The sequence below is a fragment of the Peromyscus californicus genome, unplaced genomic scaffold, assembly GCF_007827085.1.
Source record: "Peromyscus californicus insignis strain IS unplaced genomic scaffold, ASM782708v3 Scaffold_3__1_contigs__length_106647218, whole genome shotgun sequence".
Classification (NCBI taxonomy): domain Eukaryota; kingdom Metazoa; phylum Chordata; class Mammalia; order Rodentia; family Cricetidae; genus Peromyscus; species Peromyscus californicus.
In genome coordinates, this window is record NW_026294551.1 from 94,339,038 (window position 1) to 94,366,979 (window position 27,942).

General features: G+C 50.1%; 1 protein-coding gene across 3 annotated transcripts; it reads left to right on the forward strand.

Moving 5' to 3' along the window:
* Positions 1 to 113: 113 nt before the first annotated feature.
* On the forward strand, positions 114 to 27,671 carry Tbc1d24 (TBC1 domain family member 24). 3 transcript variants are annotated; one of them, XM_052759134.1, is made up of 10 exons: positions 114 to 573; positions 14,727 to 14,819; positions 17,114 to 17,216; positions 17,495 to 18,578; positions 19,111 to 19,128; positions 19,641 to 19,799; positions 21,023 to 21,086; positions 21,370 to 21,465; positions 21,952 to 22,183; positions 22,429 to 27,671. In XM_052759134.1, exons 4-10 carry the CDS (start codon positions 17,614 to 17,616, stop codon positions 22,581 to 22,583), a joined length of 1,689 nt encoding a protein of 562 aa, XP_052615094.1. In that variant the 5' UTR covers positions 114 to 573; positions 14,727 to 14,819; positions 17,114 to 17,216; positions 17,495 to 17,613; the 3' UTR covers positions 22,584 to 27,671. The 3 variants fall into 3 exon arrangements, with proteins under 3 accessions (XP_052615094.1, XP_052615096.1, XP_052615095.1); XM_052759135.1 differs by lacking the exon at positions 114 to 573 and adding an exon at positions 626 to 1,013; XM_052759136.1 differs by lacking the exon at positions 19,111 to 19,128.
* The last annotated feature ends 271 nt before the right edge of the window (positions 27,672 to 27,942 follow it).

The following is a 27,942-nucleotide window of genomic DNA, read 5'->3' on the forward strand; positions in this document are numbered from 1 at the left end:
CTAGCCTGCCTCAGCCGGTCGCGTATTTGTGGCCCCATCCGCAGCTGCATCTCTGCCTGTTTCCCACCTCTTTCTTGTCCCGTTGTCCCCATCTCTGGGGTCCATCCAGTTGTCACTCTCTGCATCATTTCCTAGTCTTGGCCTCTAAGCTCCTTGGCACAGGTCCCGCCCCTAGCTAGGAGCCCTACGTTCTACCCGCTCAAGACTGGACGTCACGAACGGGCAGTTCGGGTCCACACGTAACCGGGTCAGATGGCGACTTCCACGGGCAGCCATCGGGGTTCCAGATGACCACGACTTTGCCTTACACCAGGCGCTAGAGCCCGCACGTCTTTAGGCGAGCCCCCGCCCCCGAGCGCGGGAACCGCTGTTTGGCTAGCCCATGCTTCCGACTGGGCGGCCGCCCGGCGCGAGCGCGCATGCCCAGAGCCGGCAGCGCTGAGACGCGGGGCGCTCGGGGTGGGCAGCCCGCAAGCGCGTGCTTGTGGGGCGGGGCCGCCTACGCGCGTGCGCAGAAAGGCCAGCGCGGTCCAGCGCAGAGCTGGAGGGAGCGGTGCGGTGCGGGGCGCCGAGGTGGGTGCGCGGCAGGGGCGTGGCGGCCGGATGCGGGGTGTGGGGGGGTGTCGCTGCCACCGTGCGCTGACCGGCGGCACGGACATACTGAGAGAGGAGGACACGGGCGGTGTTTGGTGTCTTGGTCGCAGCAGGTTAGGGGGCTCCGGAGGCTAGTGCTCCGGAGGCTGGTGCGTGACGCGGGCCCGGGTGTCAGATCCCTTTGGGCAGGCCGGGCCTTCTTCGGTCGTCGCTGCCTCCTCTCGGCTTTTGTCGTGGGAAAGAACTGCCTGTGTGTCAACCTTCCCTTGGGGCACTTTCCGTCTCTGCGGAATAGGAAATCCTCTTTCTGTCTTTGCTCAAAATTGCAGCCGTGTTCATTTACCTTTGCCCTCGGGGACCTGCAACAGTTCGAGCCCTTCACTTGCCAAAGATGACACAGCTGCCCACCTGGCGCTAAGGTACTTTCCCAGCCAGAGAGCCCTATCCAGCTAGTGTCCCTGACCTGTCCGGGTCACCTGTGCTAGCTTGGCCCTGGGCTTCTGGAGTCTTGAATAATGTAGCCGGAGGGCAGAGCTGGTACCATATGGGGTGGGCTCCACATGACAGAAGTCAGTCTGTCAGGGATGCTGGCGGCCTGGCCACAGTTTTCCTCGACAAGCCTGGCTCAGTTCAGAAACAGTTGTGCTCAGGTCTTGGATTAAGGCTCACTGAGCTCACTTTAAGCGCCAAAGGTTGCCTAAACCAACTGGCTCATATGCAGGTATAGGTTGGCTTTCATGGCAGTGGCGTTACCGTCTTTCCAAAGTGGGTAGAGGCTCAAAATGATTTTCTTCATTTCACCGTGTTCTGCTGGAAGACCAGCAGGTGACTTCCAGATAATTTGTACAGCTGCTCCATAATTTGACACCTTTGCCATTTCATCTACTTGGGGTCAAGGACTCCATTCTCATTTTTACACCCCCCCCCCCCCCCCCGCCACCATAGGCACCTGTAAATGTTCACTGAGTTGTAGAAATGAGTGTGCTCATGCTCTCTCAAGCTCTCGCTCTGCTGCTGTGAATTCTGTGTAGCCTAGGTTGGTGTCAGGATCAACCCAGACGACAAGTGATCAAGACATTTCAGATATTTGATAGTGACCATTCCTATTGAGTGCTGTGACCCCTACAAGTACTTCCTTTAATTCTGAGGATTAATCCTCACCTAATCTCCTCGGCACTCAGATAAAGACTTTATGGGATGTACTGAGTAGTGACAGGTGTATTTAGAATCTGGTCTTTATGTGAATAGGCCACATTGGTTCCACTTGTGGCTCCCCCATGGTCTGGCATTCAGTGGGCCAGGCTCTCTCTTAAGTGGTTGTTGGAGGGAATAAAGATACCATTTTCTGAGTGATAGATGTCAACTAGTGAACTAGCCATGTAATGGCTTTCAACTGGATTAAGGGTGACCTTTCGGGTTACAGAAGTAATCTAGTGATCTAGCCAGGGTTTTCATAACAACAATCAAATTCACCTCCCTGGGACTGCAAGTTCACCTGCATGTGTACCTTACTAGCTCTGACTAACCACACCTGCCAGGACTGTCCAGCAAGTCTCAGTGACCTTGGGTACACAGTGTTGCTCCTAATCCTTATTAGAGACTGAGCCAACCTCAGGAGACATAGTAAAGTGTTTGCCTTTGCATGGTTTCTAGTTTAAAGTACACAGGATGATGAAATGGGTTGTAAAAAACAGTTAACATTTGCCCCGTTCAATGTTTTACCTGTTTGAGCATACCTTTTCTGTTTTGACAACTCTAAATAGAAGAAAAAAAAACCTTTACAAACAGCTGGTTCAGTGGCTGTTTGCAGCCATCACCTTCTAAATGCAGATAATAGTTTTTTAAAAAGCCCTCAGGCCTTTTACTGAGAACAAGCCTGAATTTCATTATATGGGAATTTTCACTACCCTTTCAACATGTGTTTATTGAATTCATACTTCAACAGTGCTTACCGAGTATATGTGAGGCCCTGTGTTCAATGCCCAGGACCTGGGGGTGGGGTGGGAATGAGCTGGGTGTGGTTGCATGCAATTATAATCTCAGTAGGGAGACTGAGGCAAAAGGACCAAATTTTAGGCCAGCCTGGGCTGCAGAGCAGGACTGTGTTTCAAAACAACGACAGAAAGGGCTGGAAACACGCTCGGTAATAGGATTCTTATCTAGAGTGCACAAGGCCCGAGGCTAAATCCCCAGTGCTAAAGGGAAAAAAGAAAGAAAATGCTCTGTGTGTGTGTGTGTGTGTGTGTGTGTGTGTGTGTGTGTGTGTGTGTGTGTGTATGTGTGTATGTGCACGAGCAAGCTGTGGACACAGTGTTGAGTGAGATTTGGAAGCTTCTGAGAGAGTGTGGCTTATGAGGGACTTGGTCAGATGAATGTGTTCTAAAGCTGAAGGGGCCACTGTGCTGAGTGAGTGTGGGGACTGTTGAGGTACCATCAGACAGTCATAAAACAGAAGGGCAGGACTGAGACAAGCAGCGGCCAGGGTGGCAGGAACCAGGGCGGAAGGGGGCTATTGGGGGTGACTGGCAGCCAGAGGCCACATGCATGGAGTACAGAAAGAGACAGGCTTGGGAAGGACTCAGGCTTTGAGTTTGGAGAGGTGCCAGGCAGTGGGTAAAGTGTCTTCTGATCTGGAGCCAAAGAGTGTCCATGGGGCTCGAGAGTGGGAAACGTTCCTGTGTGGCGTTTAAGCTGGGGAGTGAGTGGGCTGTACATACAGACTCCTGATACTATGTCCTTAAGTCACTAAATAAGGGAGAAGACTGGTTTGTAGCCTGCTGCTTTGTAGGTGGCGTAGAGTAAGGGATGAGCTTTGCGTTTCTGTCAGAGACCAGGTTTTCTCTGGAGTAAAAGGGGGTGCTGAAGGCCAAAGGTACAGCCTTCCCTGGCCTTGTTGCCTTCCAGGGACTTTTCCTGTCTGCCTTTTGGGGAACCTCTAGACTGGGTGCTACTTATCTCAAAAGATCCCACTTTCCTCCATGGGTTGGACCTCTCAGTGTATTCTCACAGTTAGGACTCACAGGTAGAGCATGCCTTGCCTTCCTCCCAGGCCTCCAGCTTCTGTGTGGTCAGCCTTAGAGGCAGGCAGGACTTAGGGCAGAACTGAGCAAGGCAAGCATGTGGTGTCCACTCCATAGTCTTTCTTCCACACTGTGGAGGCCACATGGGTAAGGGAAAACTGGTTCTGTCACAGGAGCCCCTGCCTGCCACAGCCTCAGAGCACCTGTCCATGGGCTGTGCAAGCTGGTCTGTCCCCTCCAGCCTGGCATGTTTTCCTGCAAGTGACGGACCACCATACTGTGTCTGAAACTCTGTCCTGCCTGATTTTTCACCTGTTTGTTTTGTGGTACTAGGAACTGAACCTAGGACTTCTGCCTAGTGGTAGGCAAGTGTTCTAACCACTAAACTCTATCTCCAAATTTGGTTTTGATTTTTTGAAACAGGCTCTCACTGTGTAGCCTAGGCTGATCTCAAACTCATGATCCTCCTGTGTCAGCCTCCTGAGTGCTGGGATCATAGGTACATGACTGTCTTCCAGCTTGTTAAACAGTTTAATTGGTTTCTACCCACTCTCAGAGACTCTGGTGAGTCTATTATGAATAAAAACTGGTTTGCTGTTCTAAGTGTAACTCATTGTCTGGGTCTCACCGAAGGCTGCCCTTCCCTTCACCAGCCTGGCCTAGAATCACTTTGTTCCTGCTCTTTAGCTACCTTCCATCTTTCCCAGCAAAGCCCTTCATGCATTCCTGTCTTGGAAGCTTGTGGACTCTTAGAAGAATTGAGTTATGGGACATATTCCTGCCCTGGAGTATTTTTCTCTCTTCCTGGGTTCCTTCAGCCTTTCCTAGCACAACACACAAGGACACATTCCTTTGTTAGCAGCTCAGTAAATCCCAGGCTTTTAGGCTTCTTGGAACCTGTGAACTGGACTATAAATGTCTTTGTTTTCCCCCTTTGTGGGTGTGTGTGTATATGTGTATGTGAGTTCCTGTGTGTGGAGGCCAGAGGTCGACATTTGATGTCTCACTCAATTGCTCTCCACCTTATCTTTTGAGATAGTCTCTTTCACGGGGACCTGGGGCTTGCCAATTCAGCTAAACTGGCCAGTGAGCCCCACTGACCCCCTCTCTCTACCTCCCCAGTGTTGGTATTATAGGTATGTACCTGCTACATCCAGCCTTGTATGTGGTGGATTTTAGGGGGTTGGACACTTACATCCTCATGCTTCAATAACAAGCACTTTACCAACTGAGTCATTCTCCACCCTTCGACTGCCTTTTGATCTGAACCATAAAGATACTCACTGGCCTATGCCCTCGTTCCAGACAGTACCTAGACTCAGAAGGATCTCTGTGCTTGGTGGCTTTGTCCTTTGCTCATGTTTTCTGTGCCGCTGCCTGGGGCTAAGGCTTCCTCACCCTTCAGGACCCAGCTGAGGCAGACACTCCAGGAAGCTGTTTCTGAGCCCTGTTTCCTTGTGGGCAGAGGGCTCTGATGCCCTGTGTTTCCAGTGGTGGTGCCTGTACCTTCAAGTGCTTGGTCAGTATTCTGTCCTGCTCATGGCTTCCTGAGATGAGGGCTGAGGAATGCCTCACGTCTTTGTCCTTCGGCACTTGGCACCTTGGCATGCAGGAAGCATGTCTTGAATGCCTATTAAAATGATTAAGCCTTCATGACTCCCAAGCAGCTGTCTTACTTGGTCTGAAGATGTTTGCTGAGAACCTGCCATGTGCCTAGCCTTGTAAGGCACACCTGTCTCAGACACCTAACTTGGAACTCAGATCTGGAAATTCTACTGCTGCTGTCATTTGGCTGAATTTTTTTCCCTCAGATTCTCATTCTGTACAAACTGAGGGGCTCTTTTCCTGACTTGCTGTGGGAAGAAAAGAGCCCTGTAGAGATCCAGCCCCTGCCTGTGTCTAGAATGACTAGCCAAGCTTGGGTCTCAGAGTCCCACATATGATCTTAGGCACCTCTAGGAAAACCTGCATTTGAACTTCCAGCCGGCAAGCAGTCCAGCTGGCCCATGGTGCTGTGACTCAAGCCTCATTACTGGTTACATCCCTTTTGTACCTGGCACGTGCCTGCCATTGTGTGCCACCAGCAAAAGGCCCACTATCAAGTTCACTGTAACCAGCTTCTCGGGAGTCAACTGTGAGTGCCAGTCACCATTAATACTTGAGAAATTCCTATGCTGTGCTTCAGGGCTGAGGCAGCATACAGCCTGCCTTCTGGGGTCACTGCATAGGACAAGTTTGTTAAGGCTTCCTACTGCTCTTCAGCCTTCAAAATTAACCTGTCTCCTTCTCTGGTTTCTTCCTTCCCAGGCACACAGAGTGTAATGTGACATTTGGGTACAGAAGCTGTAATCTAGTAGAAGAATAGGACAATGCCTCAGTGTGCTGAAGGGGGTGGAAACTGACTTGGATAAGGGGGCACTGGCCTGGAAGGTCACTGGAGGGACCCTGAAGGAGATTTGATTAGAATGAGCTAAGAAAGGAAGGGGGGACAAATATGTCCTGCCTCTCCTCCTTCATGTCCCTTTAGAAGGAACATGCCTTCTGATTGTATCAGGGGAACTGTAGTTTGTACTGTGTGACCAGTGCTCCTGAAGCTGCTGTGGGAGGGGCAGGAAGGGTGGAGGACAAGAAGGATCTCAGGTTAGATGTTGTGACAAGCCAATCTCTGGACGTGGCTACGATTTGAGCTGAGTTGCAGTGGAGCATGAAGGTCATGAGATGTGGGGGATGCCTAGGAAGCAGCTGGAGGTAAGGGACCAGAGCTCACATGCATAGGTTGAGAAGAAGCTGGTATCTACAGCGGTGGCATTGAGAGCAGCCCAGGGAGTGACATCACACACGAGTGCTTTAGGGAGATAAGGGCCTAGAGTATCTGTTATGTATAGCAGCTGGGTAGTGATGTCCTAAAGGACAGAGTCAGCTGCAGCCTGCTGTCACCAACTCTTTGATGCTGAAGGAATTTAAAAGAAGAGGCAGGGCTAAAATAGGACCTTGGTGAGGGTCCAGGGAAGTGAGATCAGAGCCTTGGAGGGGGCCTGTACTTGGGCCATGGCACCAAGTGTGGATCCAGATTAAGGAAGCTCCTGCCTGACAGCCTGCCCTTCAGAGGGCAGGGCACGGCTGTGAGCCAACGCCTGGGAACAGGAGAGGTGCTGGAGGCAAGCCGAGAAGGCCTGCCAGGCAGCACCCAGAGCCCAACATGATCGAGTCCCGTTAACAGATGGTTTGGTTCCCTCTCCAGCTCTGATGTGGGTGTAGAGAAGCGTGCTTCAGCTTGGCCGCCCCCCACATGGCAGCTGAGACAAGGGGACAAGACAAGCGGGAGCTGAGGTTTGGTGTGGCTGGTCTAGGCTTAGCTGCGAAGGAGCAGAGTGAAGGGGCTGGCAGATGGGGACCAGTGCTCCAGGGGAGAAGGAGCACTGGGTATGCTAAGGCACTAAGAAACGGGTTCTAGGCCTGGCGTGGTGGCCCACACCTTTAATCCCAGAACTAGAGAGACAGAGACAGGCGGATCACTGTAAGTTTGAGGCTAGCTGGTCTGCAGATGAGTTGCAGCTCTACATGGTGAGAACCTATCTGGGGCTGGGGGAGAGGAGAGAGACACAGACAAACAGACACCACTGTTTATGAATATTTGGCCTCTGGGTATATATAATGAAGTAGAAATGTAAAGGTTTGTAATGGGGTGTGTGTGTGTGTGTGTGTGTGGCAGCACCGGGGGCCCGAGGCGGGGCTGCTCAACCCACCCTTCTAGTGATAACAGCACAGAGAACAAGACTATGGACTGGAGGCAGGGGGCCAGAGACCTGGAGAAGAGAGGTGGCAGGGATTCCTCCAGAGAGGGGAGGTGTGTGTGGTGGTGATGGGGGTGCCATAGGCTAGTTCAGAAACAAGAAGAGAGAGAAGGAGGGTCCTGGGGAGGAAGGTAAGAAGGAGGAGTAGGGGCTGAGCAGCCTGAAGCCCCGAGAGAGTCTCACCACCCTGGCCATTGGCACCACTCTACCCTTGAGATTCTCTTAGGCAGTGGGGCTCAGGGGAGGCTCAGAGTGGGTCTCCAAGGGAATAGTCTGGAAGCGTGTCTATGTAGAACCTCTCCCATCATGACATTCTGCCTGTGAAGGCCCAGGGTGGCTTGTACCCTAAATGCAGCACACCCTGGGTGGTCAGCCTGCCTTCAGTCACGTCTAACAGTGATTTTGACGGCGGCGGTGGCAACAGACAGACCTCTCTCTTTCCTGGTGACAGACAGACCTCTCTCTTTCCTGGCAACAGACAGACCTCTCGAGAATGAAAGCCCATACTTCCTCATCTCGGTGCCCTGGTGGCATCTGTTCCTAACAGGGTGGGGATGGACCCTCAGTGGACAAGGGCCACTGTGATGTGCCTCACACTCCCAGGGGAAGTTAGTCTTTCAAGTCTCCTGAACACAGAAAGCTTTCCCTACTGCCGTGTGTTCTGGTCCTTTCCATGGAATGCCACTGTACCTTATCTGCCCTCCCACTGGAGTCTACCACCCTAAGTATGTCCTAATTATCAGTGTGTCTACAAATCCACTTCCTGCCGGTGCTGCAGATATCTTGTCTCTGTATCTGCTATACCCAACTAGGTACAAGAGACCTGGGAGATATTTGAAAGAAAGTTCTGGAAAGACTGGACGTGGGATGGGTGGATTAAGCTAGTGGCCCCTTCCTGTCAAGGTTTCTTCTGTGTTATCCTGTGCCAGGGCTGAGGTCTAAGGAGACGATGGGCATCCAGTACTCCAGTGCCCAGGAATCCTGACAACTCCCTGAGGTCTTGAAGGTCTCTGGAATGTCCAGCAGGTTCTTAAGAGAATGACACATCCTTGGAGATGCGTCCCTGGTGGGTAGGAGGAGAGCTCATGTACCAAGAGGGTGTAATTGTCGCTTGCTCTTGCTTGCTAGTTGTTACCTCTGTTCTTGTCTCTGCCTTGGTCCAGATCTGCTATTAGGCCCAGCACCCCTGCCCTGGCCCGGCAGCTGTCTAATGTGCCCCTCTCCCTCCGCTCCTCCCTGTCTCAGTAGTATGCCTCTGGATTACCCATACACACACCTCTCCCAGGATCTGCCCCGTGCTTGCCATCTCAGATGCCCTTTCAGGTGCCCTCCGTGCTGGCATCTCTATTCTGAGCCACTAAACACCCCTCCCACACATTCACCACTGGGCCAGGTGCTCAGGACATGTTGGCACTCTGAGCATCTTACCAGACAGCAAACCATCACTGTCACAGTAGTCATAGCCGTGCCTCCCCCGCCCCAGACAGCATAGCCTATGGCCCTCCCCCGGCCCAGGCATGGCCAATGCCAAGTAGATGCCGAGGTTTGCTGTGTTCTTTAGTATTGCACCTCCCCTGGACTGATGGGCCCCCTCCCCCCCCCCCCCCCCCCCCCGCCCATGTCCCTGTTGTTAAGATTGAAGGTCAAGCATGGGCATGTCTTGAATTATGCTAGTGTGACCTGTGTGGGAAGAATGTATGCTTGTCTGTCACATGGAAATGCCCACAGTGCCTCACTGCCCCCTTCTGTTATTCAGTGTTATCTATGATGCCTACTAGGCATCAGGTTTCCCATATGCTCAGCCTTGGGGTCCAGCCTCTCCATTCTTTATTTCTGTCCAGTGTCCCGCTTCCGGTCTCCAGGAAAGCATATGGGGATTGCTAAGACTGGGGAGGAAAAGCTGAGCCGTGCCCGGCATGTGGCGTGGTGACTAAGGTTCAGTCCGGCAGGGCCCTTGGTCATAGTCAGCTTGTTCCCGTGGCTGGAGAAGCATCGTCAGGCTAAGGCTGCACAGGGGTATAGGACTCCCTTAGGACAGTCTGTCTGTTTGGTGGCTGTGTGAATGTGCGTGTGGATACCTTCCCTGTACCACCAGCATTGGAGGGAACTCATGGTGTGCTGGACTCTGCCCCTAAGCTGTTTCTGGGGGCCACTCCATCTGGACCTTCCATGGCCCACCCACTAGCCCTTTTCTCCGCTTTCTCCGCTGGACTAGACCCTCCTTTCTCCCTGACTCTTCTACCACAGACATCAGGGTGACTTTCTGACTGGAGATCTGGGATGTCACATATTAACTTCTCCTGCTTCTCATCTCACACCAGTTTCTCAGTACTGCCCACTGAAGACCCCCAACTTAGTGGTGTCTCCCCACCTTCCTTCCTGCAATGCTATCCCTCAGTAGCCTGCTTCACCCACCCCAACCAGCTCCCCATGTCTATAGACTTGAGGTAACATCGTTGTGTGCATTTATGGTTGTGGGTCTCTTCTGGAGCCCTGTACTGTTTTATCCCCAGGGTCCAGCCTGAGGCAGGCAGGGAGGAGCAACTAACTAAGAGTTTGTGGAATGAATAAAAGTTTGGAGCAAAGGGGAGCTGTGATTGTTGTTGGCTTATCCATTCCCTGTGACAAGGACAAGTAACTGGGAAGGGAGGCCCAGTGTCCAGGTGTTACAATGTAAACCTCAGGGCACAGTCTGTATGTCACATGCTAAGGAGTTTGTTTTCAAATCCGCCTGTTTGGGAAAAGAGGTGAGAAATCAGTCTCATGACTAGAGCAGTGTTTTGGGACAGCCTCATGGTGTTGAAAAGGGAGTCCTGACCTTGCTGAGGAAGGAGCTAGGGCAGAGCTAACTGTGAAGAGGCCTATACCTCAGGGAGGCCAGTGACAGTGTGGAAGGCTCACGGGCCTTAGGATCTCAGCAGACTGGGTGTTCCTCCTGTGCAGGGGACTCTCCAGCACCTCTCCTCTCCCACTGCCTTCATCTCTAAAGTGCAGTAAATCCTGGGCCATCAGGCCAGCCTTGGGACTGAGCGGGGTGGACGGTGCAGCCACATCTGTGCCTGAAGATGACCAGCTGGGGACCAAGTAGTCAAACGTGAGTTTATAGGGCCTGTTCCTACTCATACCACCGCCCAGCCCTACCTCCTGGCCAGAGACCCGCCTGAAGGGATGATGGAGCAGTCAAGCCAGTGTCAGTGACCATGGTTTCCTCTCAGCCCAGTCCTGGCCCCCTTCCTCCTCTGTGTAATCAAAGGGCAAAACAAAGGCTTACTATAGATGGAAGGTGTTGACTCCTGAGTTTCCCTGGGGCATTTGTGGTAGAAATACCTTACAGGAGCCGGGCAGCAGTGGTGCACACCTTAAATCCCAGCACTCAGGAGGCAGAGCCGGGCGGATCTCTGTGAGTTCGAGACCAGCCTGATCTACAGAGTGAGATGCAGGACAGCCACCAAAACTACACAGAGAAACCCTGTCTCGAAAACCAAAAAAAAAAAAAAAGAAAGAAAGAAAAAGAAGGAAATATCTTGCAGGAATGCCTCTCCTCAGAGAAGACTGGCCTTGCCATGTGGCTGAGCCTGTAGCCATCTATGGCTCCTCTGAGCCTTTGGTCTTATCCTTGGCAAACCCAGGGCAACACTGTGGGCAGAAGACACATTCCTATGACAGGTTGCAGGTATCCCCTGTAACATGTCATCCAATCCAGCAACATAACATTTGGGGAACTGGAAAGCATTTCTTTCCATATACATTTTTTTTTGTTTTAAAAAAGACATACTCTCTTCCTGTCTTCAGTACCTTGAACTTTCAAATAGTCACCATACTGGTAGAGAAAAGGCTGTAAAAGTTAGGGGAAGCATGTGAAGTGGAGAAAGACGCAGCTCAGGGCAGGAAGTAAAACTGTTGAAAGAGGCAGCTGGGGGCTACCACCAGAACTCAAGCTCTGGCCTCACTGCCTGTGGAAGAACTGCACCTTATTAGGGGTGGCCACTGCAGTAGTCCTCCCAGGCTCCTGAGTATCAAGTGCAGCCTCAAAAGAAAAATGCTGGGACATCTGAGCTGTCCTGGCATGTCATGCTGATGGAGTACTGTCTATAAACAGTCTCGGTTTAACCCTTGCACCAAAAATCTCTATCAGTTCATGCCCTTCTCCATTTCCCGCTGTTGTTAGCGTAAAACCCAGGCAGGCACCTTCTTTGTGTGCATGTTTTGGCTCCTGCCCTGCTGGCCTCGCTGCTCCTGGTGTTGACTGCATTCTAGCCACACCGCTTGCTCTTCTGAGGGTCTTTGTCCCTTCTCACATTGTCCCCAACACTGCTGAGCTCTTCTCCCAGCTGTGGCAATTTCATTACTCCAGGTCACATGTCATCTCGTGGGAGATGTCACACCATGGACCCTCAGTAAAATATCTGTCACCCTACAGACCCACTATGTGGAGTCCCTGCTGTCTGAAACATCACCAGCTGTTGCTCCATGAGTCCAACAGGGGTCAAGTGGCATTTTTCCTGCTTCCTTGGAATTACTGGTGAGGCCCAGAGCTGAGGGCACAAGCTATAGAGTGTTTCCATCCAAGCACATGGGACTGTAGGAGAGGGGCCAGCCAAAGATGCCACTGAGAGAACCAGCTGAGGGTGCAGAGAGGCACTTTGGGACAATGCAGTGTTTGTGGTGACAAATCACAACCCTCAACCCCCAGGCTGAGGGAAAGTGGCTTCTTGAGAACTGCTCACAGTGGCAGCACCCGTGCAGGGTCTATGCTACTACTGTGTGGCCAGTCCACATTGCCCAAGCAGGAGACTAAGATGTCCTGTGTGTGCTGTGTCACCCTACATAGTGACACGGGACTATGCCAGGGCTACATAGAGAGGTCTTGTCCCAAAACACCAAAAAAAAGAAAAAAAAAAGAAAAAGAAGAGAAAGAAAAAGAATGACTTTAATCCCAGCACTCAGGAGGTAGAGGCAGGCGGGTTTTTGAGTTCAAAGCCAGCCTGGTCTATAGAGCGAGTTCCAGGACAGCCAGGGCTACACAGAGAAACCCTGTCTCAGAAACAAAACAAAAAGAATGAATGAATAAATAAACAATTTAATTCTCCAAAGTGTGAGTATAGAAGCCTGGTTTATTTTATGTTTTTAATGAATTTCCTGCCTTCCTTACTTCCCCATCTCAATGACCAGTCTATAAAAATATGGCTCAATTGTACTGTGTGCGCAAATGTAATAAAAGGTTTTGAGGGCCATACACCAAAGTGATAGTGGTAGAAATCTTTCAGTTGAAGAGAGCTAGGACTCAAGCGATGATCTGAACAGTACCCACAAGTTTTGCTCTGTAATTTGGTCTTATCTGACCTTTTGTGATTATGCCTTCTATTTTAATTATGTAGTTTTAATTTTTTTGTGTGTATGAGTGTTTTGCCTGCATGTATGTCTGTGAACCACCCATGGCTTCTGATGCCCTGGAACTGGAGTTACAGATGGCTATGAGCAGCACCATATGGGTGCTGGGAATCAAACCCCAGTCCTCTAGAAGAACAGCCAGTGCTCCCAACCTCTAAGCCATCTCTCCAGCCCGATTATGTATTCCTTTATCACATGATAAAAGCATCCTGAGCCCATCTTTTAAAAGATTTTTGAATTTTGCTTTATTTTATAATTATGAGTGTTTTGCCTACATGTACATCTATGTACCATATGCATGCCTATTGACCTTAGAGGTCAAAAGAAGGCGTCGGACCCTCTGAAATTACAAGGTAGCTGAGCTTATTTTATAGATGCCTGGAGAAAGCCTCATGTGCCTAGCCCCAGTAACATATGGTTCCCTTTGAGTGGAATGTGAGGAGGAGAGACCATTGGGATGTATTGTCTCAGTGTTCCTCTAGCTCCAGCTCATTCCATACCCTCTTGTAAGTAAGCAGCACTCTGTGCCTGTTCCTTCCTGAAGGAGTTCTTTGAACAGTAGCTCCATCACTTTTGGAGGCTTCAGTTTAATGTTCAACCTGGAATGGGTTGGTGTGCTCTGCTCAACTCCTGTTCTATTTATAAATGTTTTTATTCCACTCAGGGGAAACAGGTCCTTGTCACCAGAAAGAATGGGCCTGTGGTGGCTCTGTAGGTGGGAAATGGTGCAGCATGGCCTGGGCATGGCTGAGGGGAAGCAGGCAGGCGGGCCTACTGCTTTCTGAGACATACAAGAGGGATTCCCCACCCTGCCAGTCAGCAGCAGGACTGGTCCTGCTCTAAGCAAGGCTGTCCCACTGGGACACATTAACATCAATCTAATATGGTTACAGTGCTGGCAGCAATTTTGGGTTTTGTGTGTAGTGCCAGACACTAAACTCCAGGCCCCAGTCGTGGCTAAGTACTGTACCACTTAGCTACACCCTCAACCCCAGAAAACCTTGTTTTAATTAATGATTAATTGAAGGAAGCCCCTAAGACTTATCAGTAGGGGTTGAAGAGATGGCTTAGTGATTAAGAGAATGTGGTTTCAGTCTCAGCACCCACATGGTGCCTCAAGGCTGACTGCCATTCCAGTTCCAGGGGATCCAGTGCCTTTTTCTGGCATGCACGTGAACACTCATGCACATAAAATAAAAAGAATCAACTCCTTTTCTTCTCTTTTACCTTTTTTTTTTTTTTTTTTTTTTTGAAGTAGTGTCTCACTGTGTAGCTCTGACTGTCCTGGAATTCCCTATGTAGACCAGGCTAGCCATGAACTCACAGAGCTCTGCCTGCCTCTGCTTCTCAAATGCTGGGATTAAAGGTGTGTGCCACCACACCTCGCCCTTTTTCTTTTTTTAAGTGGAAGGAATTCTGGACCAGGGTATGGTGATGCACAGCTGTAATTTCACAACTTAGGAGGCCATGGCAGGATGATCACAGCTTCAAGGTGTGATACATAGTAAGACTATCATTTTAAGAAAAAAAAAAATGTGCTGGGCAGTGGTGGTGCACACCTTTAATCCCAGCACTCGGGAGGCAGAGGCAGGCGGATCTCTGTGAGGCCAGCCTGGTCTACAGTGAATAATTCTAGGACAGCCAAAGCTACACAAAGAAACCTGTCTGGAAAAAACAAATAACAAATAAATTTTTTTTTTGTTTTTTTGTTTTGTTTTTTTTCCGAGACAGGGTTTCTCTGTAGTTTTGCGCCTTTCCTGGAACTCACTTGGTAGCCCAGGCTGGCCTCGAACTCACAGAGATCCACCTGGCTCTGCCTCCCGAGTGCTGGGATTAAAGGCGTGCGCCACCACCGCCCGGCCAAATAAATTCTTTTTAACTCAGTAGCATTGTCTTTCTCTGTTCATTTTCTACTTGAATTTTCTAGATACAAGAGACATCAGAGTGGTGTGGATATTTACCTAAACTCACTGAAGACAACTCCCGTGACGTTGGATGCTCTACCATCCAGATCAGGAAGGTCAGCCCAGTGTGCATGAGTGACTGTTGGGCTTGTGTGCTCGGGACAGCAGTCTTTGGTGGAAGCTTTAGAACCCAAACCAATGGGCTGTTATAGCTCACTGTGCATGGCCTCTTAGTATATCTCACCCTTTGCCTTTCCCCTCTACTGTCCTCTCCTCTCCCTTCCCCTCCCTTCCTTCCCCTCCCCTCCACTGCCCTCTCTCCTCCTCTCCCTTCTTCTCTCTCTTGTTTTCTGGGCGGGAGGCCAAACCTTAGGCCTCACGCACACTAGACAGGTGCTCAGGTCCTCTACAGCTGAGCTCCGTTCAGCCCTTGCTTTTTTTTTTTTTTTAATTTTATGTGTATGAGTGTCTTACTTCCATATATATATATTTATTTGCACCACATAATGCCTTTATTTTACGTTTATTTTTTATAATAATTTTCTCATTTTTGAAATTATAATGTAATTACATCATTTCCCCTTGGCCTCTTTTCTTTGTTACACACATACACTTCTAAATATGTAGCTATGACCTGTTTAGTCCATGTAATGTTTACTTGTATAGATATGATTTCAAGACTGACCACTTGGCCTTGAATGACCGACTGGGGCTCTTCCACAGGGAAGACTGTTTCTCCCACCCTCAGTGCTCCTTAGTTGCATGTACTGCTCTGTCTAAGGCTAAGATGTTTGTTTAGACAGGGTCTCACTGGGTAGCCCTGTCTGGCTCAGAACTCACTGTTAGGTGACCAGATTAACTTTGAACTCACAAAGAGTCCCTGTCTGCCAAGCACTGGGATTAAAGGCATGCAACACTTTGCTCTGCAAGATTTATTTTTACTTTATTTATTTATTTTTTATTGGTTTTTAGAGACAGGGTTCCTCTGTGTAATAGACCTGGTTGTCCTGGAACTCACTCTGTAGACCAGACTGGCCTCGAACTCACAGAGATCCACCTGCCTCTGCCTCCCAAATGCTGGGAATAAAGGTGTGCATTTTTTTTAATGTATTTTACTTTATGTGTATGAGTGCTTGGCCTGTATGTATATATGTGCACCATGTGGTGCCTGGTGCCCATGGAAGCCAGAAGAGGGTGTCCTGGAACTGGAGTTGTGAGCCACCATTGTTGTAGAATATTCCTTTACACTGTGTGAAGACGTGTCACTGTGATTGGTTTTATAAAAGCTAAACGGCCAATAGCTATGCAGGAGGTATAGGTGGGACTTCTGGACAGAGAGAGCTCTGGGAAGAAGACAGGCAGAGTCGCCAGCCAGATGCAGAATAACCATTCACACAATGGTATGCAGATACAGATGCACATGTAGGCAAAACACCCATACAGGTAAATAAAATTAATTTTAAATGTGTTTTGTTTTTGTTTTTGGAGACAGGGTTTCTCTGTGTAACAGCCCTAGCTGTCCTGGAACTCACTTTGTAGACTAGGCTGACCTCAAACTCCCAGAGATCCACCTATCTCTGCCTCCCGAGTGCTAGGATTAAAAGCGTGCATCGCCACCACTTGGCTTAAATTTTAAATGTTTTTTTTTATAATTTATTTTTATTTTTTGTGCATTGGTATTTTGCCTGCATATATGTCTGTGTAAGGATGCCAGATCCCCTTGAAACTGGAGTTACAGACAGTTGTAAGCCACCATGTGAGTGCCGGGAATTGAACCCCAATCCTCTGGAAGAGTAGCCAGTGCTCTTAACCACTGAGCCGTCTCTTCAGACCCCCTTAAATGTTTTTTAAAAAGAAGATTTATGCCTGGCAGTTGTGGTCCACATTTTTAATCCCAGCACTCTGGAGGCAGAACTCTATGAGACCAACCTGGTCTACAGAGCAAGTTCTAGGACAGCCAAGGCTACACAGAGAAACTCTGTCTTCAAAAACCAAAAAAAGCCGGGCGGTGGTGGCGCACGCCTTTAATCCCAGCACCCGGGAGGCAGAGCCAGGCGGATCTCTGTGAGTTCGAGGCCAGCCTGGGCTACCAAGTGAGTCCCAGGTAAAGGCGCAAAGCTACACAGAGAAACCCTGTCTGGAAAAACCAAAAAAAAAAAAAACCAAAAAAAAAGCTGGGCGGTGGTGGCGCCCGCCTTTAATCCCAGCACTTGGGAGGCAGAGCCAGGTGGATCTCTGTGAGTTCAAGGCCAGCCTGGGCTACAGTGTGAGTTGCAGGACAGGCTCCAAAGCTACACAGAGAAACCCTGTCTCGAAAAACCAAAAAAAAGGGAAGATTTATTTTGTTGTTTTATGTATGAGCATATCTCTGCATTTGTTTATATAACCCACGTGTGTGCTTTGCCTGCAGAGGCCGGAAGAGGATGCTGGATCCCTTAGAACCGGAGTTACAGACAGTTTTAAACTCCCTGCACTGGCTGCTGGGAATTGAACTCAGGTCCTCTGGAAGAGAAGTAAGCACACTTAGCCATGCAGCCATCCCTCGGGCCCACAGAGTCAGGCTTTCAGAGCATTACTGGGAACCTGTCCCTAGCTTTTCGTTACTTGGAACACATGGCCTGTTCTGGTAACAAATAAATTCTGTGAAAAGAAGTTGTTCTCCAGAGTTAGTGATAACTTCTCAGAGCAATTATTTATCTTCCTGGTCCTTTGTAGACAAATAAAAACAAAGCCAAGTTCTTTAAAATGTGAACTTTCAGTGCATGTACTGAAACTGCTTTCAATCCTGCAGGCTGTGTGGGATGACTGACTGGTTGACGGGAAGCCCCCAAGGACGGGGCTGCAAGATTTAGCTGCTCTTAGTTCCCTTCCTGGCAGCCTGGGAACTACCTCCCAGGCACCTCAGGCGCCATGGACTCCCCAGGGTACAACTGCTTTGTGGACAGGGACAAGATGGACGCATCCATCCAGGACCTGGGGCCAAAGGAACTGAACTGCACGGAGCTGCAGGAGTTGAAGCAGCTGGCACGACAGGGCTACTGGGCTCAGAGCCACGCCCTGCGGGGGAAAGTGTACCAGCGCCTGATCCGGGACATCCCCTGCCGCACAGTCACACCTGACGCCAGCGTGTACAGTGATATCGTGGGCAAGATTGTGGGCAAGCACAGCAGCAGTAGCTTGCCCTTGCCTGAGTTTGTGGACAACACTCAGGTGCCCACCTACTGCCTGAACACACGGGGTGAGGGGGCTGTGCGCAAGATTCTCCTGTGTATCGCCAATCAGTTCCCCGACATCTCCTTCTGCCCTGCCCTGCCTGCTGTGGTGGCCCTGCTGCTGCACTACAGCATTGACGAGGCTGAGTGTTTCGAAAAGGCCTGCCGCATCCTAGCTTGCAATGACCCCAGCAAGAAGCTCATTGACCAGAGCTTCCTGGCCTTCGAGTCCTCCTGCATGACATTTGGGGACCTGGTGAACAAGTACTGCCAGGCGGCCCACAAACTGATGGTGGCTGTGTCAGAGGACGTCCTGCAGGTCTATTCTGACTGGCAGCGATGGCTGTTTGGGGAGCTGCCCCTCAATTACTTTGCTCGTGTTTTTGATGTCTTCCTTGTAGAAGGCTACAAGGTATTGTACCGCGTCGCTCTGGCCATCCTCAAGTTCTTCCACAAGGTGAGAGCAGGACAGCCCATCGAGTCAGACAATGTGAAGCAAGACATCCGCATATTTGTCAAGGACATTGCCAAGACAGTGTCCCCTGAGAAACTACTAGAGAAGGCTTTTGCCATCCGCCTGTTTTCCCGAAAGGAGATCCAGCTCTTGCAACTGGCCAATGAGAAAGCACTAAAGCAGAAGGGCATTACTGTCAAACAGAAGAGGTAGGTGGGCCCCAGGATCATGTGCATGCGTGCTCATGCCTCTGGGGTGTGAGGGGTGGGGGGGTGGGGGGGTGTGGTAAGCATATTGCATCTGTGGAATGGGGAGCTTTAGTGGAATGCATCCCCGAGATCTGAACATGAGCTTGTCCTGCCAGCCATTGGTCTGCTTCTAGTCTCTGTCTGTCTGCCTGCTCACAAGTGGACAGAAAGACACTAGAAACCAGGAAGCTTTGTAGTTATGGCCGCAGTTGCCAGGCTGGCCTCCTAGGGGGTCACATCAGAACAGCTCCTGCTCTGCCCTTCCAGCTCCAAGCTTCATGACTGGCATTCCTCTGAATGCTGATTGTGGGCTCCCTGTCCCTGGGGTCCAGGGTTGGGAGCGTCATGGTGTCTGACACCTGACACGGTGTGGAGTCCACTTTCTCCTAGGCCCAAAGGAAGGCGTACCTGGGGTCCGTGCCCACCACTAACCTTGCCTCGTCTGTTTTATTTTTCTTCTTCTCCGTGTCCGTTGCTTCCTCCTGTTTCTCAGTGTCTCACTTTCTAAAAGGTAGGTCTGAAACCACACCTCGAACGAAGCTTGGCCTCTCTGCCCTGCCTCTCTTCAGCCAGCTCTAGCTTGGCGGCTCACTGTCTCCCAAGCCCACCTGGCTCTCCTGGGTGGCTTCTGCTTGCTGCTTTAGCCTGATTGATACAGGCACTATCTGTCTGTCTGTCTGTCCATCTTTCTGCCTCACTTGTGAGATCTGCTGGTGCTTGGCTGGCTCTGCAGCCTTACCTTGCTGGAGGCTTACTTCATTTGTCCTGGTTTCTTAAAGAAAAGGGCTTTTGTCCCCCATACCCCCAGGCTGGGCACTCTCCCATGTATCAGGTGGGAGGTGGGGCTTCTAGGAATCATTTCACCCCATTTCCAGCTGGCACCTAGAGCCAGACTGCAAACCTGGCTGAGTAGGTGAGATATCCTTTCCAGACTATGTACCAAAATGAAACTGTGGTGCCTCAGGGTAGGGGTACAGTCAGGACTGGTCACTGTGCGCTCTCACCCCTCCCCACTTTTCCCAGGCAGTTTGTGCACTTGGCTGTCCATGCAGAAAACTTCCGCTCAGAGATCGTCAGCGTGAAGGAGATGAGAGACATCTGGTCCTGGATCCCCGAGCGTTTTGCCCTCTGCCAACCCCTCTTACTCTTCTCCTCGCTGCAGCATGGGTACAGCCTAACCAGGTGAGGCGCCCCAAGACTTTGAGATCACATCCTGTACTCCACGAAGTCATAGGGTGGCTGGAAGTGAGCCTTTGAACCTAAGATCCTGATAAGGTCTTGCCTCATCCTCTGAGGCCTGAGAATCAGGAGCATCTTTTCCTGGCCCTCCATCATTCCCAGGCTTTGGAGACTTTGGAAGTTGTTGCTGTGTGCACCACACCTGAGGGCACTATGTGGTTATCATAAAGATACAAAAATCAAAGTTCCCATCTTAGGAGCTCAGAATTACTAGGGAGATGTCACCTGAACAGCTGGCCCTGGCCTCCCTGCTACCCTCACCCACTGTGTCCATCACAAGCCTGGGCCAGGTACCCCTTTTTGAGGCTCTGACTGTCTGTGTAAGCACCTGTACTCTGGTAGGGATGCACTGCCCTCCAAGCTACATCTGTTGGGGTCCAGTTAGTATCCAAATCTCAAATGACAGTTCACAAACTCTGGACCACCCTCCCCCAGCCCCAGGTCCCCTGCCTGCAACCACACAAGCATTTCAGCTTAGTTAAGAGTCACTTCTCGGCCGGGCGGTGGTGGCGCACGCCTTTAATCCCAGCACTTGGGAGGCAGAGCCAGGCGGATCTCTTGTGAGTTCGAGGCCAGCCTGGGCTACCAAGTGAGTTCCAGGAAAGGCGCAAAGCTACACAGAGAAACCCTGTCTCGAAAAACCGAAAAAAAAAAAAAAAGAGTCACTTCTCAACAGGTGGTGGTGGTGCACGCCTTTAATCCCAGAACTCGGAGGCAGAGGCAGGCAGCCTCTGAGTTCAAGGCCAGCCTGGTCTACAAAGCGAGTTCCAGGACAGCCAAGACTACACAGAGGAACCCCCCACCCCCATCCCCCCATCTTCCCCCAGCCCCCAGGGACACCTGAGCGTCACAGTGGCAAGCCTCTCACCTTCCTCACACGTCCAGGGCCGAGCTTTCCTGTTTCTCGGGTTCCTGCTTCCCTGTTGCTCTCAGCACTCAGACTTGCCTGACGGAGAATGCACAGTGACTCTCCTTCGTCATACCAGGGCAGCCTGGCCTGGCCAAAGTGACATTGCAAGGTCCTTAGCTACTGTGGACAGAGGTGATGGGAAAAGAGCATAGTCCCTAGGCCTCTCTACCCTAGACCTTGGGACTAACAGTTGGCGGTGCTAACGGGAGGTGCCAGGGAGGACATGCAAGGTAGCACGTGTGGTCTCTGCCCCCAGGTTCTATTTCCAGTGTGAAGGACACGAGCCTACCCTCCTGCTCATCAAGACCACGCAAAAGGAGGTGAGGAGCCTGGTTTCCAGGGCTGATGCCAAGACCTGAGTGTGAGATATGGTCCCAGCATGGAGCTTGTTCTCATGCTTGAGAGCCACAGGGGAAGACAAAATGACCCAGAGGGTACACTTCCCTAAACTCAGTCCTCTCCCACAACCTTTTGCCCTCGGTGGGAAAATGCAATATAGAACACCCCTAAGCTGGGACTTGGTCACTCAGCATGCCTGAACGAGAGGACGTTCCTGAGGACAGGAAGCTACCCCAGAAAGTCTCACCCAGCCTTCCTCCCTAGGTTTGTGGTGCTTACCTGTCAACAGACTGGAGCGAAAGAAATAAGTTTGGAGGCAAACTGAGCTTCTTTGGAACCGGAGAATGCTTTGTTTTTAGGGTGAGTTGGGCTGACTGTGGGGTCCCTCTGCCTACTCCTTCCTTCCTCAGCTATTCCTGTCTCTCCAGACATTCTGAGCACTTAATCGGCCCTCCAAGACTGAGAGTAGGTCTAGCATCTGTCCTGGGCCAGGGTATTGTCTGACCCCTGGCTGTCACAGAGGCTGTCTGGAGGGCTTCAGAAATCACCAGGCCCCATGTACCTGGGCACCCCAGCACAAGAAACTTGGTTCATTTTCATTGTAGCAAATATCCTAAAACACACTCTTTATTTACTTCTGGATTTTGCTGGGTAGACTATGAGCACCCCAAGAGCTAGCAGGGCCTCATCTGCTAATGTGTGCCATTGCCACAGTCCCTCACTTAGGGACTCACCTCATAGCAGATTCTCCACCCACAGGATGGAGATGGGCTGTAGCTTTGGAGCAGGAAGGCCCAGTGAGGTACCACATGACAGTTACTCTGACTGCCACCCATTCACCCCCAGCTGCAGCCAGAGGTGCAGCGTTACGAGTGGGTGGTCATCAAGCATCCAGAGCTGACTAGGCCGACATCCTTCAAGTCCTCAGAGGCTGCAGCCGCTCCTTCCCTCCTCAGCCACTCCGTCTCTTCAGACCCTGCTGATCGGCTCTCGCCTTTCCTGGCTGCCCGGCACTTCAACCTGCCCTCCAAGACTGAATCCATGTTCATGGCTGGGGGCAATGACTGCCTCATCATTGGTAGGCACCTGTTCCCTTCAGTCTGGGAGGAGGACATGGGGGATCGAGGGTAGCTGAAGATGGGAGGTAAGGGCTAGCAAACCGTCATGAGCCAGGCCAGCCAGGCCCAGGTAAACTTGTAGTCCAAAGATCTCTTTACTGAGGTTGCTATTTAACAGACCCTTCAGGGACAGAGATGGTGGGGTGTCTAGGGATGGCGTGGTGGTTAGAGCAGAAGGACATCTGTTCCCTTGCATACCCCACAGGGGGAGGAGGTGGCCAAGCACTCTACATTGACGGGGATCTGAACCGCGGCCGCACTGGACACTGCGACACCTTCAACAACCAACCCCTCTGCTCTGAGAACTTCCTCATCTCAGCTGTGGAGGCCTGGGGCTTCCAAGACCCTGACACCCAGTGATGGGTCTGCGTTGATGGTGACTGAGCCACGTTGTGGAGTGATGGGGTGGAGGCCAAGCTGCCTCTTGAGGGAGCAGGGAGTGAGTGAGACACCACCCCTATGAAGCAGTCAGGCTTGGTGCACAGTGGGGACGTCACTGTCAAGAGGCAAGCCTGGCTGCTGCTTGGACTGGCTGCCCCTCTGCCTTGGACTTGTTAGGCTAGGACCCTGAACCCTCCTACTTCTGAGCTCGAGGGGCTGTTATGCTCCCAACGCTGTCCAGTGTCTGCCCTCACCCAGGGTCCTGGCTCTGCGTGGAGGGGTCCTGTGCCCAAGATTGCCCGGGGCTATGTTGCTCTGCCCCTGGGCCTCAGCCCTTTGTAGGGAAAGGGCAAAGGAATCTTATTGCCAAATGTGGGTCTGTGGTGCCCCCTGCTGGTTCTTTGTCTCTGTAGCGCCAAAGAACCAGCCTCTGCCCTCTGAGGCTTCTCTGAGCTACATTTGCTGCTCCAGGATAGGATGGGGAGGGCAGTATTGTACAGGGCTCTGCAGCTTCTCCTGTCCTAGAAGGATGAGGGCTGGAGAGCTGTCTTTTGTCTTTGAGTTTCTGCAGAGCCGGAAGCTCTTGCTGCACCTCACTGCAAGTCCACACCTGAAGGTGGCTTCTGGAGAGACGTTCTTTGACCAACCTGGCCAGTCAGCTCCCTCTCCAGGGTTCTCCTCAGAGATAACTGGGCTCAGTGAGGCTTTTGCCCTCCTTCTGTACATCCCTGTAGCCTCCTTGAACTCCTGTAGTCTTGGTGACTCCTGTGTTTCCTTTCCTTGTCACTGTAGTGACTGAGGCCCAGGATCACCCGAACCCTAGCATGGCATGCTTGTCTCAGTTCAGCCTTCTGCCTTCTCCTCAGGCCTGTGGTTCCCTGTTCACACAGCATTTGATAAACCAGTGTGACTTTCAGATCCCTGTGCTGTCACGATGACTAGCCACATGCCATGTTTTCTGTGTGCTACCCCTTCTCCCTTCCAGTCTCTGGATGTCTGTGCTTCTTGAGCCCTGTACTGGCCTGGCACACAGTAGATGCCGAGGGAAGTACCACCTCCGAGAGGACTGCAGCAAGCTCCATTTCCCCAGAACCTCCCTCCCACCCTGTGACCTCCCTCAGCTGGTCCTGAGGGTCTAGGCACCACAGAGGAAGAGAGAAGCAGCAGTGGCCCAAATGACTGTGCTGGGGCCACAGAAGTCTGGATCAAACGGACAGTTGCCTGGTTCCCCCATGACTATGTCTGGCATGCCTCAGTCAGCACTGGTTCCCACATGACTGTGTCTGGCATATCTCAGTCAGCATGTGTCACACCAGTGCTTGTCTCCGTGATGATACTCTTGCTGTGGGAGGTTTATCCTTCCCTGTTCCATCTATTCCCATCAACTCCTAGCAAGACCACATGGCACAAGAGGCAGGGCAGGGAGGAGCCCTCTGAAATTTTGGGCCATCTGGTAAACCTGAATAGAACTTTGGATTCTGCACAGTGGACCAGTTCTCCCACCATGCTGGCTTCTGGGACAGGTCGATTTGACTCTCTAGAGGGAAGAAGTACTGGGAGGAACTGTTGTTGCTCACCTCCACAGAGTGTTGTAGCCCCTACCACCCATTCCTCTGAGCCCATGGTCCCAGGCCTGTACTCCCAACTTTGGTGTTCACTTAACACCATCTTGGTTTTTGTTATTGTTGTTTCTGGCAAGATCTTACTAGGTAACCTATTTGGTCTGGAACTCCCTATGTAGCCCAGGCTAGCCTGGAAATTCCTATGTAGCCTAGGTTGGCCTCAAAATCATGACCTGCCTCAGCCTCCTAAGTGCCAGGCTCAGAGGCATTAAGCTCAGCACTTTCCTCTTGCATTAACTCTGAGGCCCCCAGGACTTTTCCAGGCTGTGCCATCATGATGCTCACCCATGCATTGCCACTGGGACTCAGTCGCCTGTCAGAAGCAGATTAAGTTAACTGGGCAGTGTGTGCAGGGCCCTGCAAGGTTCCTGACTGGGTAGTAGATTTCTTGTTTTGTGTGGCCCCCACTGGCCTTCCTGGGGGTCCAGCCTAAGAAGACTGGTCGATACTTAGTCATGATTACATCATAAGCAAAGTTCTTAGCTTTTACCCACAGCATACTCAGTTTTTTAAATTTAATATCTCCTTTTTTCTGACTTTTCTACCAAAAGGCGTGTGTCATTCTCTTTATATTTTTATTCTTATCTGATACTGAGTGTTTCTACTTAGTATTTATTAATATTTTCTATTATTTATTAGCTTTTAATGTTAAAAACAAGCCAAAACTTGATGGCATTGTATAAGAAGTCATATTTTATCAGCATTTAAATATTTGTTTTTAAAACAAATATTGAACTTAATGTAAGCCAGTTCGTTAAACTAACTAACTAACTTAGTTAATATAAACCGTATGCCTTGGGGACCTCAGAAAACCAGTTTGTACTTTGGTTTTGTTTGTGACAAGAGCAGTGTCATGTAGCTTGGGCTAGCCTTGAACTCTCTTTGTGCTCCCACACCCCACATGTTCGGATCACAGGTGTACCACTTTGCGTGGTAATGATCAGCTCATTTTAAAAATAATTTATGATACAACAGTGGGTGTTTGCATTTTAAGAATTTCTCTATTGTAATTATTGAACTAAATTACTATTTTAGTTTTTCTTATGTTTGTGAGCTGCCACGTGGGTGCTGGGCATTGAACCTGGGTCCTCTGCAAGAGCAGCCAGTGCTCCTAACCACTGAGCCACCTCTCCAGCCCCACAGTTTTTCCTGTTTTTGTCATCTGCTTGCTTTTATTTTTCCAGTTTTTCAGAGCACTTTGTTTTAGAGCACTCTGGATTTCACATTTTCAAGTTTTTCTTACTCATTTCCTGAGTCATTTCCTAGAGCTTTTCTGGTCTCCTTAAGTATTTTATATTTAATAATTTAGGTTTGTACTCATTTTTTTAAGATGCTGAGGATTGAACCTAGGATCCTATACATGCTAGGCAAATTCTCTACCACTGAACTATGTCCTCAGCCCTACGTTTGTGTCTTGAACTGGTTTTCAGTTTACATCAGAATTGCTGAGATGGAAGTTTTTGTAGACCCTCATCCACTTGTCCACTGTAAATATCAAAACAATTGACCAAGTGACATGCCTCAATCCCAGCAATCAGAAGGTAGAGGCAGGTGGATCTCTGTGAGTTTGAGCCCAGCCTATTCCAGACCAGCCAAGACTACATAATGAGACCTTGTCTTAAAAAATATTGGAGGGAGGGGTTGTTTGGAGGGAAGGCTCAGCATTTAGAGCACTGGCTGCTCTTCCAGAAGATTCCCAGCACCTACATGGCAGCTCACAATCATCTATAAATCCAGTTCCCAGGGATCCAGGCCCTTTTTGGCCTCTGTGGGCATTGTACCAATGTGGTACATAGACATAAATATAGACAAACCACTCATACACATAAAATAAAAGTAAAGGAAAAAATAAAACAGAAATTAGCATAGATGCAGCCCCTGACTAAACCTCAAGCCTGTTTTTCCACTTGCCAGGAATAAATGCAGTTTTTACAGATACCTGCTTTCTCACATTTTCACTGAATCTACAAAATTGTCCAACTCAAAAGACTGTACTAGGTTTTTGGGTTGTTTTGTTTGTTTGTTTTGTTTTGTTTTAAGCCACCAATCAGGATGTAGTTCTCTATAGAACTATGTACTACCTCCAAGGTAGCTAGCTCCTCAGTCGCTCTCCAGGTTTATGTGGCAAAATTATTATGTCAAGCATGATGTCAAGCAGGCCTTAGAGTTCTTTCCCACAGTATTTACATCAGGCCAGAAAGCATGTGAAGTAGAAAAGATCATTTTGGTATGAAGATTCTTACCTGGGCCTGGTGTGTGTCAAACCCCAGCACATGGAAAGTGGAGGCAGGTAGAGCAGGTCATCCTTAGTTACATACTGAGTTCAAGGCTAGCTTTGGCTACAGGAGACCTTGCCTCAAGCAAAACAAAACAAACAAAAAAAGGAACGTTTTTTTTTATGACCTCCCTCATTACCTCAGTTTCTGATTGTGCTGTTGGTATTGGGTGCAGTCATGTGGTACATTACTACAGACAAAATGATTGCTGTGTGCAGGCTCAGTCATTTTCTTGAACTGCATGGAATTTGTGAACATTGTATCTAGGACTAAGGGAGCGGTCAGTGGACATATAGACCCACTGACCTGTGACATGGCAGGAACCAACCAACCAGAACAGTTCCATGTAGACTGGTATCCACTGGTGTGCCACTTGGTTGCTCTGCAGCTGCTGCCTGGCTGTTGTCCTACATGAAGAGACTGGAGCACCTCTGCTGTGTATTGTATCATAGCATTTGACATGTGGTCAGAAGCTTGTAAGCTGGAGTGGAGAGATGGCTTATCCATTAAGACGCCAGCTGGGCGAGGTGGTGCCCGCCTTTAGTCCCAGCACTCAGGAGGCAGAGGCGGGTGGATCTCTGAGTTCGAGGTCAACCAGGGCTACACAGAGGAACCCTGTCTTGGGGCAGGGGGAACACTTGCTCTTCCAGAGAACCCAGGCCTCTGGGCACTGCATACATGTGATGCACAGACATACATGTAGGCAAAAACAACCATGCACATAAAAATAAAGCTTAAAAAGTTTATAAGCTGAGGACTGAAGGGGAAGAATTTCCAAGCATAGTTTTACCTTTTGAATCTTGTCATTACGGGCTTTGACAAGTGGTCACCAATTGGGAGTCATGGTGCACACCTATAATCTCAGCACTCATGAGACTGAGGCCGGAGGATTGCAAGCATGAAGCTAATCTGACTTAACTGAGTTTCAGGCCAGCCTAGCTTACATAGTAAGACCTTATCTTAAAAACAAAGAAACAACAAAAAACCACGTGGTCCCTGGCTGACCCTGTGGAGCATCTGAATGAGTGTACTACACATGCTCATACTTACAGAACAAAAGTGTGGATTTGCAGCGAAATATAATTTTGTAATGTGAAATAAGTGATTTGGTGATGTTTGGTTAGTGTTAATAAAAGTCCTGAATAAAACTGATAACTGATGAAGAGGCATCTGTGTATGTGCCAATGAGAGTACAGGATAGGAAGTCCCTGGCACTGTTCTCCCTGGATATACTGTCCATCTCTTGAGGAGAAAGCATAGACTAAGGATCCGTTGCCCTCTTCAAGTAGAGGGGAAGCCTGCACCAGCCCATCATAGCCGTGACAAGGAGACCCCACAGAGACAGGTACATATTCTGCTATGTTTGCCATTGCCAGCAGTGGTAACCTGCTTCCTGACCTTGCTGCTTCTCTGCCTTTTGGCCCTCAGGGTTTGGCATTT